General features: G+C 40.7%; 1 protein-coding gene across 2 annotated transcripts in view; it reads right to left on the reverse strand.

The window, feature by feature from the left end:
* The window catches only part of atp8b1 (ATPase phospholipid transporting 8B1), a 146,035-nt gene that overhangs the window by 22,795 nt on the left and 106,202 nt on the right, over positions 1-17,038 (reverse strand). For both annotated transcript variants that reach the window (XM_060852221.1, XM_060852299.1), the window contains exons 16-19: positions 13,057-13,245; positions 11,545-11,657; positions 4,010-4,174; positions 2,942-3,053 (exon numbers count right to left, since the gene is read on the reverse strand). In XM_060852221.1, coding sequence (XP_060708204.1) covers positions 2,942-3,053; positions 4,010-4,174; positions 11,545-11,657; positions 13,057-13,245 — 579 coding nt within the window. The remainder of the gene's footprint in view (positions 1-2,941; positions 3,054-4,009; positions 4,175-11,544; positions 11,658-13,056; positions 13,246-17,038) is intronic.

A 17,038-nucleotide genomic window follows, 5' to 3' on the forward strand; every position in this document is an offset into this window, starting at 1 on the left:
CTTACTCCATTGAATGCTTTTCAGTTTTGTCTTTAGCTCATAATATTTTCTTGACTTAATTATTTTATATTCTAAAGGGAAGTCCACTGACCTCTACAACGAGAGATCATAAGTTGTTCGCACAATTTTGTCCCTTTTTAAAAATATTCTTTTGACATTTCTATCAACAAAACACCTGAAAGCAGCATCTTGACAAAGACAACCATTCAGCTTTGTCTTCACCTTTCCCATCTTATGAACATAAAGATGCACTAGCACTTCTCCAAAGCAGCTGTATGACAACTACCACTCCAAGCAGGCTCAATGGGTTACATGATCTGCTGTATTCCTATTTCACACGTAGAGTTTCAGCTGGTTTGTGTATTATTCTGTGATTTCTTTTTGAGAGAAAAGATATATTTCATCAAATTTGGGCTCATTAAGATGAGGATTTCTAGCAGTGGGAAGTAAAATATGATGACTCGTCTCAATATCAAAGATTACCAGATCGAGAACAAACAGATTTCAGAGTAGAATAAAACTTTCTGCACTGAACTGACCAAGTGCCTCAGCCCAACACAGAAGAACACAGGGTAGCATGAAAATTAGTCTGCATTATCAGCAATGGTGATCTGTCTAAATTCAATTGCCAGTTGAGTGAATTATTGCCATGATGAAACATGATAAAGCAGTCAAAAAGAATAGTCACATCAAGATCTTCCAGCCAGGAAGAGAAAATTTAGATTCATTAAATGGAAGCCAATTTTAACCCAGATCCCACAGATAAACTTCACTTCCAAGTCACTTAATCACTCGAGTCCTCCAAAGTTTTAGATCATAATGGAATGCACCAAGGAAGTTATAACTCATGGTTAATCATTTGGCTTTGTTCAAGTTCTAAACCAGTCAGGTTGACTTTGATGGGTGAAGAGTCGAGTGTGTGTTGCTGGAAAAGCACAGCAGGTCAGGCAGCATCCAAGGAGCAGGAAAATCGAAATTTCAGGCAAAAGCCCTTCATCAGGAATGAGGCTGTGAGCCGAGGAGGTGGGCCTTGGGTTGGGGGGGGGGGGGGGGGGGGGGGGGGGGGGGTGGGGGGGGGGGGTGGGTAGCTGAGAGTGCAATAGGTAGATGAAGGTTGGGGTGATGGTGATAAGTTGGAGAGGAGTGTGGAATGAATAGATAGGAAGGATGATGAACAGGTTGAACCAGTCATGAGGGTGGTGCCGAGTTGGAACTGGGAATAAGGTGGAGGAGGGGAAATGAGGAAACTGGTGAAATCCACATTGATGCCCTGGGGTTGAGGCAGAGGAGGAGTCGTTGTTCCTCCAGACATCGATGGTTAGAGAGTGGCGATGGAGGCAGCCCAGGACCTGCATGTCCTTGGCCGTGTGGGAGGGGGAGTTGAAGCGTTCAGCCATGGGGCGGTGGGGCTGGTTGGTATGGGTGTCCCGGAGATGTCCTTGGAAGCGCTGTGCAAATAGGCACCCTGTCTCTCCAATATAGAGGAGACCACATTGGGAGCAATAGATACGGTAAATGACATGTTGGGAACTACAGGTAAAACACTGATGAATGTGGAAAGCTCCTTTGGGGACTTGGACGGAGGTGAGGAGAAGGTGTGGGCGCAAGTCTTGCAATTCCTGCGGTGGCAGGGGAAGGTGCTGAGAGGGGAGGGTGGGTTGGTGGGGGGCGCGTACCTGACAAGGGAGTCACAGAGGGAACTGTCGTTACGGAAAGTGGACAGAGAGGTGGGGAGGGAAATATATCCCTGGTGGTGGGGTCTGTTTGTAGGTGGCTGAAATGGCGAAGGATGATGCAATGTGTCTGCAGGTTGGTGGAGCGGAAGGTGAGGACTGGCTGGGGGGTTCTGTCCCTGTTGCAGTTGGAGGCAGGGGGTTCAAGAGCGGAGATGTGGGAAGTGGATGAGAGGCACTTGAGGGCATCCTCAACCATGTGGGAGGGCAAGTTGAGGCCATCTGGTGTGTTCTGAGGTGGAACTGGTCCTCCTGGGAGCAGATGCGACGGAGGCGGAGGCAGATACAGTGCCCTGAGAAATGAACCCCAGGATGGCTGTCACCTATTTTCTTGATTGAAAGATGTGCAGTGTGTGTAGATACTCTTCCTGTCAGTCTTAGAATATGTGGAAAATGTGGGAATTCCAATATGAAGATTGAGTGCGGGTTGAATCATTGTAGAGAATAGTGAGGAATCCCTTGGCTGATTTCTCAACAAGAAAGGGAGTTCATTTGACTGCTCAGTTTCAAAAGGTGAATTTTAGTGTAAGATGGAACGTGTAAAGAAGTACCTACCCACAACTGTAGATGCAAACCTAACAGATGCATGATCTACATTTTGGAGTATTTACAGGCTAGGATGTCAGGTCTAATTCAATTAAAAACACATTTTTCATTGAACTAAACAAAAAATATTTGCAAGATCTGGGCCTAGCCTGGATTGAATGATAATACCAAATACTTGAGCATATATGCCACTATTAAAACTAAACTCAAGCAGGTAACTTGCTGCATAAGTTCAATGAATTTTGAATCTCAATTTAGATCGCACACAATGAGTGCAAGATGAAAAACTTTGACAAATTGCTTTTTAACAACACAGAAGTGATGCACTAATAAATGATGATTTGGACACCTGGACAACATAGTTGGAATTATCAACTGATTGAGGACAGTCATTATCCAAGTAGGATATTCTCCATGGCAATGCTTCTACCAACCAGAATTCACTTGCCAATTTGCTCTCTCCTCTCATGCCATATAAATGTTCAGTTCTCTTTATATTGATGATTACTCATGAATTGCCTGATGATTGCAAGACAAAGCTTCAACAATTGTTTTTTCAGCAACACGCAATTCTGCAATACCAAACAATAAGCTTAATTTTAAAATTGATATAGAATTCCTTTGAATGGAATTTAGATAAGAAATTAATTAGAATTAGTTACCTTTTTTGTCCCCTGTTAACACCCAGATTTTAATATCGCCTTTTTTAAGGGTTTCAATTGTCTCTGAAACACCGTCCTGCAGTTTATCCTCTATAGCAGTTGCTCCAATAAGCTGGAATAGATAACAAATATGGATGTCATTTTGGAAAAAATAATAAGCAAAAAAAAAGAAACTATGAAATTACAAAACAAGACACCAACAAACATTCTTAAGACACAGTCCATTGATGTTGAAGTTTTCTGATACAATCTGCAAAGTCCTTCCCAGGCTACCTTATTCTATCTTTTTGGAAATATTTTTATTTCTTTGTCCCTTAAGTCACTGAAAGTACATGCTTCAGGCTAAGCAATCTCTGGTTAAAGAAATTTTTCTTCGTGTTATCAAATTTAAGAGCACCTATATAAAAATTGAGGTCCTTACAAAACTTGATGCATTTCTATTTGAAAGCAAAACAACTGTGTTGAGAAAACCCCAATTAAAAATGAGCAAGTTGTCCAGTGATAATGAGAAAGTTTTTAAAAAACTCTTCCACTCCTCGTTTCCTCAGTGAGGAGACTTCGACATACCAAGTACTGTTAACACATCAAGCTGTGGTTTTACTAAGTGACTGTGGAATAAATCAACCATTTACTGGCCTCATTGTTTAGATTTAAGGAGAAAGGTTCTATACATCTGCTAATCTTCAACCCCAAATATCAGAATATCATCCTATTCTACCTACAATACTGCCTAATTTACACCATTAATGGGGCCAATATAATCAGAATAAATCAAGTATCAGCTATTCTCTTCCCTGCCTGAATAACAAGTATTCAAATTATTTTGTGTTAAGCCTTGACAAGTGCAAAAGAAATCCTCTATATATCTAACATTATAGCTTAATCATATAAACTGCCCTTTGCTTCAACTTACTGAAAATGTTTGAAGCAGCAGAACTGGACTGTTAATTGTGAAGCACACTATAACAGACTGAATGTTCTACCTTTCAAATGGACTAATCAAACCATGACAAACCAAAGTGTCAAATAGATAAACAGAACAAATTTTATGAAATAAACTATATGTACCAACAAATTTGTTTCAATTTCTTCATAGACTCGACTAAGTGCTTCATCACGATTGCTTGTGGAAACGCTGGCTGCTTGAAATCTTTTATTCCACACTGCAAACTCTGCTTCACTAATATCCTTGTACGCTAGACACAAAGTTCTAAGTGTTTCATCTGCAAATTCCTGTAAAACAAAGAGATACACATTCATTTCTGTTCATTCTGTTTTACTTTAAACTCCAATGCTGCATCTTCAGGTGTAATGAGAAAGGGAAGAACATTTGCAAACCTTCACAACTAATGTATCCAATCAAGGTGACCAGAGTAGGGTTGCCCTTCCCCAACACTGACTGGTCACAAGACTAAAAGATTGCTTTAACTTTGTAATAGCTCACTCCATCCAAATAGCAGAAACACTGACAAGAAAGAAGTTTACTTTTCCCAATTTTCTTCCCATAACAAGGCTATGGCTTAAGTTAAAGCGCAGTTCACGTGGGTTAGTGGTGTTTGTCAGCTAACAACTCTGAAGAGGAGAGGTTAAATTACAATTCATCACATCCAAGTCAGATACAATTCTTTTCTGACATCTTAGAGTCAGATAGCACAGCAACAGGCCTAAGTCTTTGATCTGTACTGACCACATCTCTTGATGGGGGACTTTCTACAATTATCACCAAAAGCATCTCAATAGTGCTACTGTTGACCAAGCTGACTAAGTGCTTAAGGATGTAGGGACTACTTGACTGACCTGAAGCAGGTGGTGAGGAAACCAACCAGAAGGAGAAATGTAATCCAGAACCAGGGCTCAGTGTAAGAATACGGGATAGGCTATTTATGAATGAGATGAATAAAAACTCTTTCACTCACAGTCGTGAGCCTACGGAATTCTCTGCCACAGTAAGCAGTTGAGACAAAAACATGAAATGTTTTAGGGGGAAGGAGTTAAATATAGTTCTTGGTACTAAAGGGATGAAAAGGTATGGGGACAAAGTGGGACCAGATCACTAAGTTGGATGATCAGCTATGATCACACTGAATTGTGGAGCAGATTTGAAGGGCTGAGTAGCCTATTTCAGCTCCTATTTTACAGATTTCCAAGTAATCAACATCATTGTAACAACTCTTCCTGTAGCACCTGTCATTGGTCTATTAGAAAGAGTAACCTACCAAATGAAACTATACTTGCATATCGAGAATACCCTCTCTACCGTGAAGGATACTGGTCTAAAACAAATGGGTTTGCTACAGTCAACAATAGTTTACTCCAAATGCGGCCGCACAGAGTTTTGTACAGCTGCAGCATGACCTAGTGGCTCCGAAACTTAATCCTTCTACCAACAAAAGGTAACACACCATATGCCTTCTTAACAACCCTGTCAACCTGGATGGCAACTTTCAGGGATCTATGCACATGGACACTGAGATCTCTCTGCTCATCTATAGTACCAAGAATCTTCCCATTAGTCCAGTACTCTGCATTCCTGTTACTCCTTCCAAAGTGAATCACCTCACACTTTTCTGCATTAAACTCCATTTTCCACCTCCCAGCCCAGCTCTGCAGTTTACTTAATGTCGCTCTGTAACCAACACATCCTTCGGCACTATCCACAACTCTGCCTACCTTAGTGTCATCTGCAAATGTACTTACCATCCTTCTATGACCTCATCCATTTATAAAAAAATAAAACAGCAATGGCCCCAAAACAGAACTTTGCAGTAAACCGCTAGTAACTGAACTCTAGGATGATCACTTCCTACTAACCACCACCCTCATCTTCTTTCAGTTAGCTGATTTCTGATCCAAACCATTAAATCACCCTCAATCCCATGCCTCTATATTTTCAGTAATAGTCTACTGTGGGGAACCTTATCAAATGCCTTACTGAAATCCATATACACCACATCAACCACTTTATGCACCGCTTCATGTTTTGTCACCGTCTCAAAGAACTCAATAAAAGTTTGTGAGGCATGACCTACTCTTCACAAAAAACTGTCTTGACTATCCCTAATCAACTTATTCCTTTCTGATTATTATAAATCCTTTCTTTCATAACCTTTTCCAACACTTTACCTACAACTGAAGTAAGGCTTACTAGCCTAGAATTACCAGGGTTGTCTCTACTCCCCTTCTTGAACAAGGGGACAACATTTGTTATCCTCCAGACTTCTGGTTCTATTCCTATAGACAATGATGTCAGTAGGTCAGTATCAGCATCGAAACAAAATTAGCTCCAGAATATAAAACAGGTGAGACTGTGATGTAGTGTGAGCATTACTGGTCAAGTAATCCGGAGTCAGGCTAATCCCACAATGACAGATGGTGAAATTTGAATTCAATTTTAAAAAAAAAGGAATTATAAACTAATCCAATGACAACTATCTAACAATTGTTGAACCAATTGGTTGTTTCACATCCTTCGGGGAAGGAAATCTGCTATCTTTACCTGGTCTAGTCTGCATGCAACTCCAAATCTACAGCAATGTGGTTGACTCCTAATGTTCACAAGAGGTTGTGCCACAGTCATATACAGTCATGAAGAAGCTACCTTGGATGTCCTCAAAATGGACACCATGAAGTTTTCCTCCATTAGGTTAGAAGTGAGAGATTCACTGAAGATTGCACAATGGTCAGCATCATTCATGACTCTTCACTTATAAAGCAGTCCATATCCAAATGCAGTACAGCCTGGACAAAATCCGTGCTTGAGCTGATAAGTGGCAAGAAACATATGTGCTCACATGTGCTAGCCAATGACCAACCCTAATGTCAGAACCTAACGATCACTCTTTGATGTTCACTGCAGTCACTGAATTCCCCACTAACAACATTCTGGGCATTATCATTGACCAAGTAGCGATCCTAGGTAAAAACAATGACTGCAGATGCTGGAAACCAGATTCTGGATCAGTGGTGCTGGAAGAGCACAGCAGTTCAGGCAGCATCCGAGGAGCAGCGAAATCAACGTTTTGGGCAAAAGCCCTTCATCAGGAATAAAGGCAGTGAGCTGGAAGCTTCATGCTTCCAGCTCACTGCCTTTATTCCTGATGAAGGGCTTTTGCCCGAAACATCGATTTCGCTGCTCCTCGGATGCTGCCTGAACTGCTGTGCTCTTCCAGCACCACTGATCAAGTAGCGATCCTGACCATTCATTAGTATATTGAGGCTAAAGAGAGCAGGTGAGAGGCTGGGAACCTGATGGCGAGCAGTTCACCTTCTGAACCTCCAAAGCCTATCTATAAATCTACAAAGCACAAGTTAGGGGAGTGATGGAACACTTGCAACTTTCCTGCATGTACACAACTCCAACATCAATCAAAACGATTGACACGATCTAGGACATAACAGCCCACTTGATCGACATCACACCATCTTCAACATTCACTCCGTTCACCATCGACACACTGTGTTCTACTTACAAGAGTCAGTGCAATAACTCACCAGGACTCTTGACAAATTCCATATCTGTCACCTACAGCAGCTCGATGGACCAGGGCAACAGATACACGAGTACACAACTAACTGAACAATCCCCTTCAAACTACATGACGTTCAGAGTTGTTGCTGTATGTGGGCGGCACGGTGGCACAGTGGTTAGCACTGCTGCCTCACAGCGCCAGCGCCTGAGAACCGGGTTCAATTCCCACCTCAGGCAACTGACTGTGTGGAGTTTGCACGTTCTCCCAGTGTCTGCGTGGGTTTCCTCCAGGTGCTCCGGTTTCCTCCCACAGTCCAAAGATGTGCGGGTCAGGTGAATTGGCCACGCTAAATTTCCCGTAGTGTTAGGTAAGGGCTAAATGTAGGGGTATGGGTGGGTTGCACTTTGGCGGGTCGGTGTGGACTTGTTGGGCCGAAGGGCTTGTTTCCACACTAAGTAATCTAATCTAATCTGTATCATTATTCTTTTAATGTTGCCAATCAAAATTGTGGAACTCCCTCCCTCACAGTATTGTATCTACCAGAAGGACTGCAGCAGTTCAAGTAGGCAGCTCACCATCTCCATAAAAACTGGCCTCAGAGACACCCCCATCATTAACAAATAAAATAGTTAATTGTCTAAGTCCATGTTGCTTCTTCTAACAGAGAGATGATACCGATTGGTATCCTCAATGGATCAGAGCTGGGTCCAGTTCTTTTCAATAAATTACACATAAACTTACAATAAACTACAAAGACTTGAATATTGAAATAATTTCAAATTAATGTTGCCAAAATTGGAAAAGTGGAAGTGTGGATGATTTTAATCAACTAGAACAGAACAAAAAAGGCCAATTGAATGAGCACACAACGGCAGATGGGATTTAATAGAGGGAAATGTGAGGTGATGCATTATGGCAAAGGTGTGTGTTACAGCACAGCGGTGAACCTTTCTGCTAATTAAACCAAACACCCAGAAAAGCTCACCTCGCCTCATAATCTGTTAAAGTACGAGTGGGAGAGAACTCCCAAATGCTACTTTTTAAAGAAAAAATATCAATTTATTCTTTAACTCTAAAAGTGAACATCAAACAACAATTATTTACAACTCTAATAAGCCCCCTTTCTCTTAACTACGCCTGCCTTCAACTCTTTAAACTGTTCCAATAAACACGTATTAAAATTATATCAACTTAATTTCAAAACCACACAGTGGCTGTCATTGTCGGTGTCTGTCTTCCTCTGGCTTAAGATTTCCCTGGGTAGCCTTCTGTCTTTTACTGCAAAATATTTCACATGAAAAAGGTACTTTGGATAGAGGGCGTTTTGAATGGCAGTCTCTCTTTAGACAGCAGTTTGCTCGTAATGGCAGTTACTCTAACTTTCAAAATGCCTGCTTCTTTATCCCCCAAACATCAGATCGTCCCATTGATTAGAGGTTGGTAAAAACAATAAATTCAAACTCAGTTGGGTTTTCATATCCTGGGGCATAACTGAAACTGATTGACAGCAGTTCAAATTTAACCAATGTAGCAACTAAAAGTCAAGGTATCTGTTTCACAGCTAAATGTTACATATTTTCCCTTTTCCAATACACTCAGACTGCTAGCTAGTCATATGACAGATGTTTATAAGCTCTCACTGCAAAACACTATTCCCTCTCAATTAAAAGGTACAGTACACACCTTCATAACACAGAATACAAAATTATTGATACAATGATGAAACTGTATAAGACATCGTTGAGATAGCAACTGGAGTACTGTTTACAGCTCTGGTCACCACATTATAGGAAGGACGAAATCGCTCTGAAGAGATGACAGAGACGATTTACTGGAATGTAATTTACAAGGAGAGATTGAGAGGCTGGGGTTGTTTTCCTCAGAACAGAGACGGCTGAGGGCTGACATGATTAAGGTATACAAAATTGTGAGGGGTACAGATAGAGTAAATGGGAGGTACTTGTTTCCCCTGGCAGACAGTTCAAAAGCAGGGGTCATAGATTCAAGTAAAGTGGCAGAAGGATTAGAGGGGACGAGAGATTTTTTTAAAAAACACAGAGCCTGGTGGGTGTCTGCAATCATTGCTTGATTTGATGATGGAGGCAAAGACCCCAAACATTTGCAAAAAGTATTTGGATCTGCACCCTAGCTGCAGGGCTATGGCCTGTCTGCAGGATGATGGGATTAGTAAGAATATTGGGTGTCTTTGGGTAGGCATGGACAAAATGGGCCAAATGGTCCCCTTATCTGTGTTGTATCATTTCTATGGTTCCTTTGGGTAAGGGATTGGAAATGATACATTTCTAAAAACAGTGCATTCGCAGAGGGACTTTGGTTTCATGCGCATAAACCTTTGCTGAGTACTGTCTCAAGTGCCATCTTCAAAGTATTTGGAACTTTAGACTTCATAAATAGAGGTCTTGAGCACAAAGCAAGGTAACTATTGTGAACCTGTCTAAAGCTCTAGTGAGGTCCCACTTGCAGTTGAGTTCTGATCGCCCTGTTTAATAAGACTTTGAGAGTTCTTGAATGGTATCAAAGAAACTTATCATAAAGGTTCCAAGGACGGGAACTTGGAGAATCTATGGTTCTTCTTCAGGTAACAAAAATTGGTGTGAGATTTGTTAGAGGTGTACCAAATTTTTACAGGGACAGGCAAGGTAGACTATATTCTTCAGCTGCTGAAGATACAAGCACTGGGGGCACAGAGCAAGAAGTGCAGGGAATAGGAGTGAGTATGTCATTCACTGTGTAAAGATAATCACCTGCAACTTGCTGTCCAAGTGGGTGGTATAAGCAGATGATCAAGGATTAGAAAGTAAATTGAAATGACCACTTGAAGGAAATAAATTTGAAAGGCAATGGACATACAGAATGGTAGAATAGAAATGGTTTGACTGTTCAACAGGAGTTAGCATGGACTCAGTGGACCTAAAGCTTCCTGGAGCTCCCTCATCTCGGGGACAAATCACTTGGCAGAGCTATTAATTCATGTCCTCATACCAATGAAGGCATCACATTGCCTGAATATCACCAGTCAGATCAAACAGTGTTTCTGTCTAATTTCAGGGCAGAATGCCTCCTCTGAGTATCTGAAAGGAGATGCTGACCTTTTATGATGCCAACTTGTTAGCAACAGGTTCAATAATTGTGGATGCTTCAGATGAAGTTAGAAGGTATTCCCCAGTGATCAATCCACCGGATTAGTAATCCAGAAATGCAGATTAATATTCTAAAGACATGGGTTTTGGATCCCACCATTGCTGATAATGAAATCTGAATTCTATAAAAATCTGGAATAAAAAAGCTAGTCTGGTGATAACCAGGTTTCCATTACTGATGTAAAAACCCATCTGGTTCACTAATATTCTTTATGGGAGGAAATCTGCCATCCTTACCTGGTCTGGCTTACATGTGACTCCAGACCTATAGCAATGTGTAGGTTAGAGTGGTTGGTGTTGGAAAAGCACAACAGCTGAAAATGTGTTGCTGGTCAAAGCACAGCAGGCCAGGCAGCATCTCAGGAATACAGAATACAATGTTTCAAGCATAAGCCCTTCATCAGGAAAAGCACAACAGGTCAGGCAGCATCCAAGGAGCAGGAAAATCAACGTTTCGGGCAAAAGCCCTTCATCAGGGCTTTACTCTATTCCTGATGAAGGGCTTTTGCCCGAAACGTTGATTTTCCTGCTCCTTGGATGCTGCCTGACCTGCTGTGCTTTTCCAGCACCACTCTAATCTAGACTCGGGTTTCCAGCATCTGCAGTCCTTATTTTTACCTACAGCAATGTGGCTGACTTTTAACTCTAGGCAATTCAGAATAGACAATAAATACTGGTCTGGTCCACAACCCACTCATAAAAACTAAGTAATAACCAAATAGCCTCCTTCACTCCAAAAAATCCATGCAAGACTGCAAGTTTACAAATGAAAAGCAATGTCGCAAAATACAGAATCTTTACATACAAATCCTGAACTAGAAAAAAAAAGAGAAATCAAGGAAATTTCTATAAGATTCATTGGACAACCTTGGAATTTCAAACTTTCAACAGTTAATCAGGGTGGAGAAAAATATCAATGCTCCGTTCATGATCAGCACGCAAAATGACAAAATGACTGAAGTTTCTCTCTTACCGTTAAAGCTTCTTCAGTAACCTCACGATTTAGAGTGTTGGGATCTAATCTCTCATAGATCACAACATCAGCACCTTTACAATAGAGTTTGATTTGACCCTCTGGTGTCCTCACTGTAAACACAAGAAAATGATTGTAGCAATCTGTAGGTTTTAGTTTGCTTAAAAAGGACAAAGTCCAAAATTATAATGCAGTTTTTCAAGCAATTCAACATAATGTAATTAACTTTTCAGTATGAAAATGAATATGATGCTCTAATTGTACTTGCTACTTTAACAAGGAGTTAGGTATCCCGTCTTTTCTCTCCATCTTGAAGTATTTAAAGTCTTCAGTGCAGAGCTCAAATTTTGCTAACTTTACATTTACTTCCTGCAACTCTGACCTTACTGTGTTTGGTAGATAACCACCTCCTTAGTATAATAGAATCCTCTAAATCACAATGAGCAAAACAGCCAGCCTGCTAGTAGAATTTTAAAGCTGACACCAAGTTTACACTTTATTCAAATTGAAACTTCAGATTTACTTCCAGTTAAATTTCAGGAGTTAGTTATAGTTTAGAACACCAGACTCTGAGAATAGCACTACAACAGATCTGCTAACCTAATTTGAAAAGCTAAGAGGAAAAAAAAATATTAAATTTCACAACCTCCTGTTTCACAGAAGGAATTCAATGTTTTCATTGGAAGATTGCCTCAGGAATCACTCTCTTTCTCCTCCACCTCCTGAGGTACCATGCCCAAAAAGGGAATTGAATTTGTTAGCATGCACCTCTGTGGCAAGGTACTGCTTTTGTTTATTGTTACCTTCTGCAAATGACTGAGTAGGTATACGCTGGAAGGACTGATACAACCTGTATGGTCATATTACAAACACACTTTCTTTGGCTATCATATCTGCTCAGAGTTATTGGCTCAATGCAGAGACACGGCGCATTGCACCCATTGCTCAATTCATTAAAATGCTACAAAAACTGGATTCTTCAAAAATAGGTTTTCAATTGTTACACAGGAGAGGTAGTGGGTGGAATTTAATGCACCTCTGTGGCAAGTTTGGAGGTGGAGAGGCATTTCACCAGGGAGGAGTTTATGGGATCCCTCCACTTTTGTGTGGCGTAAAGCACAGGCAGTGGTGGGTACAGATACCATTGATGAGACAGAAGTCATCATATTCTGGTGAGATCTGAGAAACGTTGTTTAAACATTGCTGAAACAAGATATGAAGTTGAAGTCTTTCTTCTTAAACTGTTCAGAACAAGGACACAAGAAACAATTATGAACAGTGGATACAATTTTATGTAGCTTCAGGAAATGATACCATATATGTATGAAATGATGTTCCTTCATTCAAATCTTTCTTATGCCCTAAGTCTGATGACTGGAAGACAAGCTGGAGCTTCAAAAGTCCTTTTTGCAATGTTAAGTTCTATATGGTCAAACAATTATGAAGGTTATGAAGTTCATTGCTGAACAGTTTTCAAATTAAGAACAGTGCCAAATAAATATTTTTACTTACAAATGATGGACATTCGTTTCCGGTCACTGTTGAAGTCTAAAATGGCGAGCACTTCGTAAGTCCTTGTTACACCAAGTTCACTTATTGTGATGGCATTTTGAGTACGTGAAAGAAAGACAAACCCAAAATTCCGGGCTGCAGTAACAAGGGCTCCTTCATCTGGGGAGGCTGCTTGATACACAATTTGCCCTGTTACAAATTTAAAAAGAAAACATGACACAATTACAACACAAATTGTGCAATGACAAACTTCAAAGCTAATTCTCCTCACCAATGCAGATCAAAGTAAACCCAGGCTTGTCAAAATAGTTATCCTTGCTTCAGCAACTGTCAGAAAGCTAATCAAAAGCAAAATAGATCCCAGTGCCAATTTATTTCCTTATAATGCCCCTGCAAGTTTTTTTTTTATTAAACTCACCAATCTAACAGATTATAATAACTGAACATTTCAGAAAGTATTGCTGGCAGGAAAAAAAGAAATGTCATTTAAGCTTTTCAACTTGCATTCATTAAAGATAATTCATAAGAAACACCAATGTAAAAACAAGACAACATTAATATAGTATGGAAAGAGTCTGATTGGTTGGCAAGTTGACACATCTTGGTCAAAGCATTGCAATGTAAAGTGCATCAGCGAGCGAGGACTGACAGCTAACTACCAAGTATTGCTTAAATATTTAACCAAGCAGATTGATTGTGATAGGATAAATCATTGCTTAGTAAGGTGCACAGTTCAAGGGAAATTACTGGTGAATAACAAATGTTGGCTTTGCTTGCAACACCCACAACCTCTGAAAATATAAAGAAAATAAGAAGTGAACCAGAGAATGGCTAATGCTTATTCTGCTGAGGCAGAGGGTTGATCCAACTAAATGGATCTAAGCCATTAAGAGTCAACTTATTTCTGTGGGACTGAATTTATATATAGACCAAACTAGGTACGGTTAGCAGTTTTTCTCCCCTAAACAATATTAGTGAACCAGCGAGGTTATTACAACCATGGTTTCATGATCATCATTAGAACTTAAATTCCAGAATTTTACTGAGTTTGAATTCCACCATGATTCGATCCGCAAAACATTGAGGAAGAGTCGCCGGATCCAAAATGTTAACTGATTTCTCTTCATGGATGCTACCAGACCTGCTGAGCTCTTCCAGCAATTTCTATTTTTGTACCCAAAATATTACCTGGGTCTCTGGATTACTCATCCAGTGACAATACCAATAGGCCATTTCTGACAGAAGTGGGACAATAGCTTCATAAGCAGTAAGTGGGGCCAAGGGTAGCAGCTGCTTCTTAACAAGAAGAGTGGATCTGCATGAGAAGGCCAGCAGCAGTGGTGGCAGATAGTAACTGATACAGGGGAACAGCCCTTCAAAGAGTTCCTCCCATCAGAGCAAAAGTGCAACATCAAAGGAAAACAGGTAGGCAACTGGTGATGAAAGACTTATGCCCAAAACATCGAATTTCCTACTCCTCAGATGCTGCCTGACCTGCTGTGCTTTTCCAGCACCATACTTTCAACTCTGACCTGCAGTCCTCACTTTCGCCTAGGTCACTGGCGGGCCTTCCTTCCATACTCTTTTGATTGAGCAAATAGTTTAAATCAAGAGAAGTTATTCCATTTAAGAGGGCAGTTAGGAATGGAAACATAAAATGCTGGAGAAACTCAGCATGTCTGGTAGAGAGAGTTAATGTTTTGTATCCAGTATGACTTGCCTTCAGAAGTGGTTGAAAATAAGGAAAAGCAAGGCAAAGAAGTCATGGGTGGAGGTCATCTATGGGCTCCCAAAGAAATGCTTCACTGCCAGACAAAGTATAAGTTAGGAAAACAATGGAGGTGCACAGGAAGGGCTTCCCAATTACCCTGGGTGATTTTACCCCGCAGTGACTGGACAAATCAGTTTGCCAACTTATAGTGTTAAAGTTAAAGTTATGTCAAATGTGAATTATGTTAAAGTAAACTAAAGTGTAGTTAAATGAAGTCAGTAAAAGTTGAAATGAAGTTTGATGAAGTAAATGTTACAACAAATGTATGTTTTATATTTATTATTGGTACGTAAAGAGTTGAATCAATACGGGCTTATTTAAGTAAAGTCTGAGTCAGTTTCCTGCCTTTTGTCTGTTAAATGAGAGAAGAACACCAGAGTGAAAGAGTTGAGCGCTCCTTTCAGGAAACATGCCCTTGAGAGAGTCTGGAAACAGAAGGCACAGTATCAGAATAAGGGCTTGCACACTGAAAACGAGGAGGAACTGCTTCTCAGAGAGAGTAATGCAATTCCTTATTCTAAAGGGTTGTTGAGACAGTTTCATTAAGTGCTAAGCTAAACAGATTTTTAAACAATCCAATTTTTAAAGATTTTGTTTCAACCAACATTCATCCCTCGAACAACACCATCTTCAGTAACTGAAGAGGTCATGGTTGTTTATCTATTTCTAAACAATTTGTCACATTCGCTCCCACTGTCACGGAAACGTGAGAGAGAGCAGTGATCTGTCACTGCTGTCCCAAACAGGACATCACATTTTGATAGCATGGATATTGAGCTTTGGGTTGACAATGTTTCAGGTTGGCATTGTGGCTCAGTGGTTAGCACTGCTGCCTCACAGTGCTTGGAACCTGGGTTTAATTTGGGCTTTGGGCAACTGGCTTTGCATATTTTCCCCATGTCTGCTTGGGTTTCCTCCAGACGTTCCAGTTTCTTCCCACAGTCCAAAGATATGGTTAGGTGGATTGGCCATGCTAAATTGCCCATAGTGTCCAGAGATGTACAAACTAGATGGACTGACTATGGGAAATGCAGAGTTACTGGGGGCGGGGCAGTTTGGGCCTGGGTGGGAGGCTCTTAGAGGGTTGGTGTGGACTCGATGGCTCAAATAGGCTGCTTTCACACTTTAGGGCTATGATTCTAAGTTCTATCACCATGATCTACCAGTGGAATCATGGCTTCCTTAACTGCAGTCTGGATTGCGAAATTCTGAGTGAGATTTATTTTTAGAATGTAAACATGACTCTAAAACAGAGATAAAGGATTAGCTACATTAAATTAAACACGGAAAAAAGAATCCAATGGTGAAAGGATCAGCCACAAAGATCAGGATACACAATATGTGCTAATTCTTCCACAAGGAGACGATAGCCAGGGATATTATCTCCAGACTATTAATCCAGAAGCTCAAAAAATATTCTGGGGATCTGGTAGAATTTGAATTCAATGAAAATATCAAGAATTAAGAATCTGCTGATCAAGAAAAGATGATTGGTTGCCAGAAAAACCCACCTGGTTCTGTAATGTCTTTCAGGGAAGAAAACTGGCTATCCTCATGTGGTATGGCTTGTGTGTGACTACACATCTACAGTAATGTGGTTAATTGTTAACAGGCCATTGAAATGGCAATAGCGTGCCATTCAGTTGTATTAATCGTTAAAAAGTCCCAACAAAGAAATAAAACTGGATGGACCATCTTGCATCGACTTAGGTACCAGAAATGACAATGATAGGGCTGTTTTTGCCAACCCTGTGATATCCTCCTTACAAATAAGGACTGTAGTGCCAAAGTTGGGAGAACTGTCTCACAGACGAGTCAAACAACAGCCTGATATAGATATACTCATGGAATCAAACCCCAACCCCCAGACAATGTGCCAAACACCTCCAGCATCATCCTTGGAAATGCCCTGTCACACCAGCAGGACTGATGCAACGGAGGCGGCAATACAGCGGTCTACAGTACGGGGTAATTGCCCTGCGAGTCCTCAACGTTAATTCCAGACCTCGTGAACTCTCATACCATCAAGTTAAATATGAGCAAGGAAACCTCCTAATTACCACAAACCATCCTCCCTTGATGAATCCTCTATGTTGAACAATATTTGATGGAAACACTGACAGTGGAAAGAGCACAAATTGTATTCTGAGGTTTCAAAGTCCACCACCAAGAGTGGCTCAGGAGCAACACTACTGAATGAGCTGGTCTGAA

Source organism: Hemiscyllium ocellatum, chromosome 1, assembly GCF_020745735.1.
Source record: "Hemiscyllium ocellatum isolate sHemOce1 chromosome 1, sHemOce1.pat.X.cur, whole genome shotgun sequence".
Lineage (NCBI taxonomy): Eukaryota > Metazoa > Chordata > Chondrichthyes > Orectolobiformes > Hemiscylliidae > Hemiscyllium > Hemiscyllium ocellatum.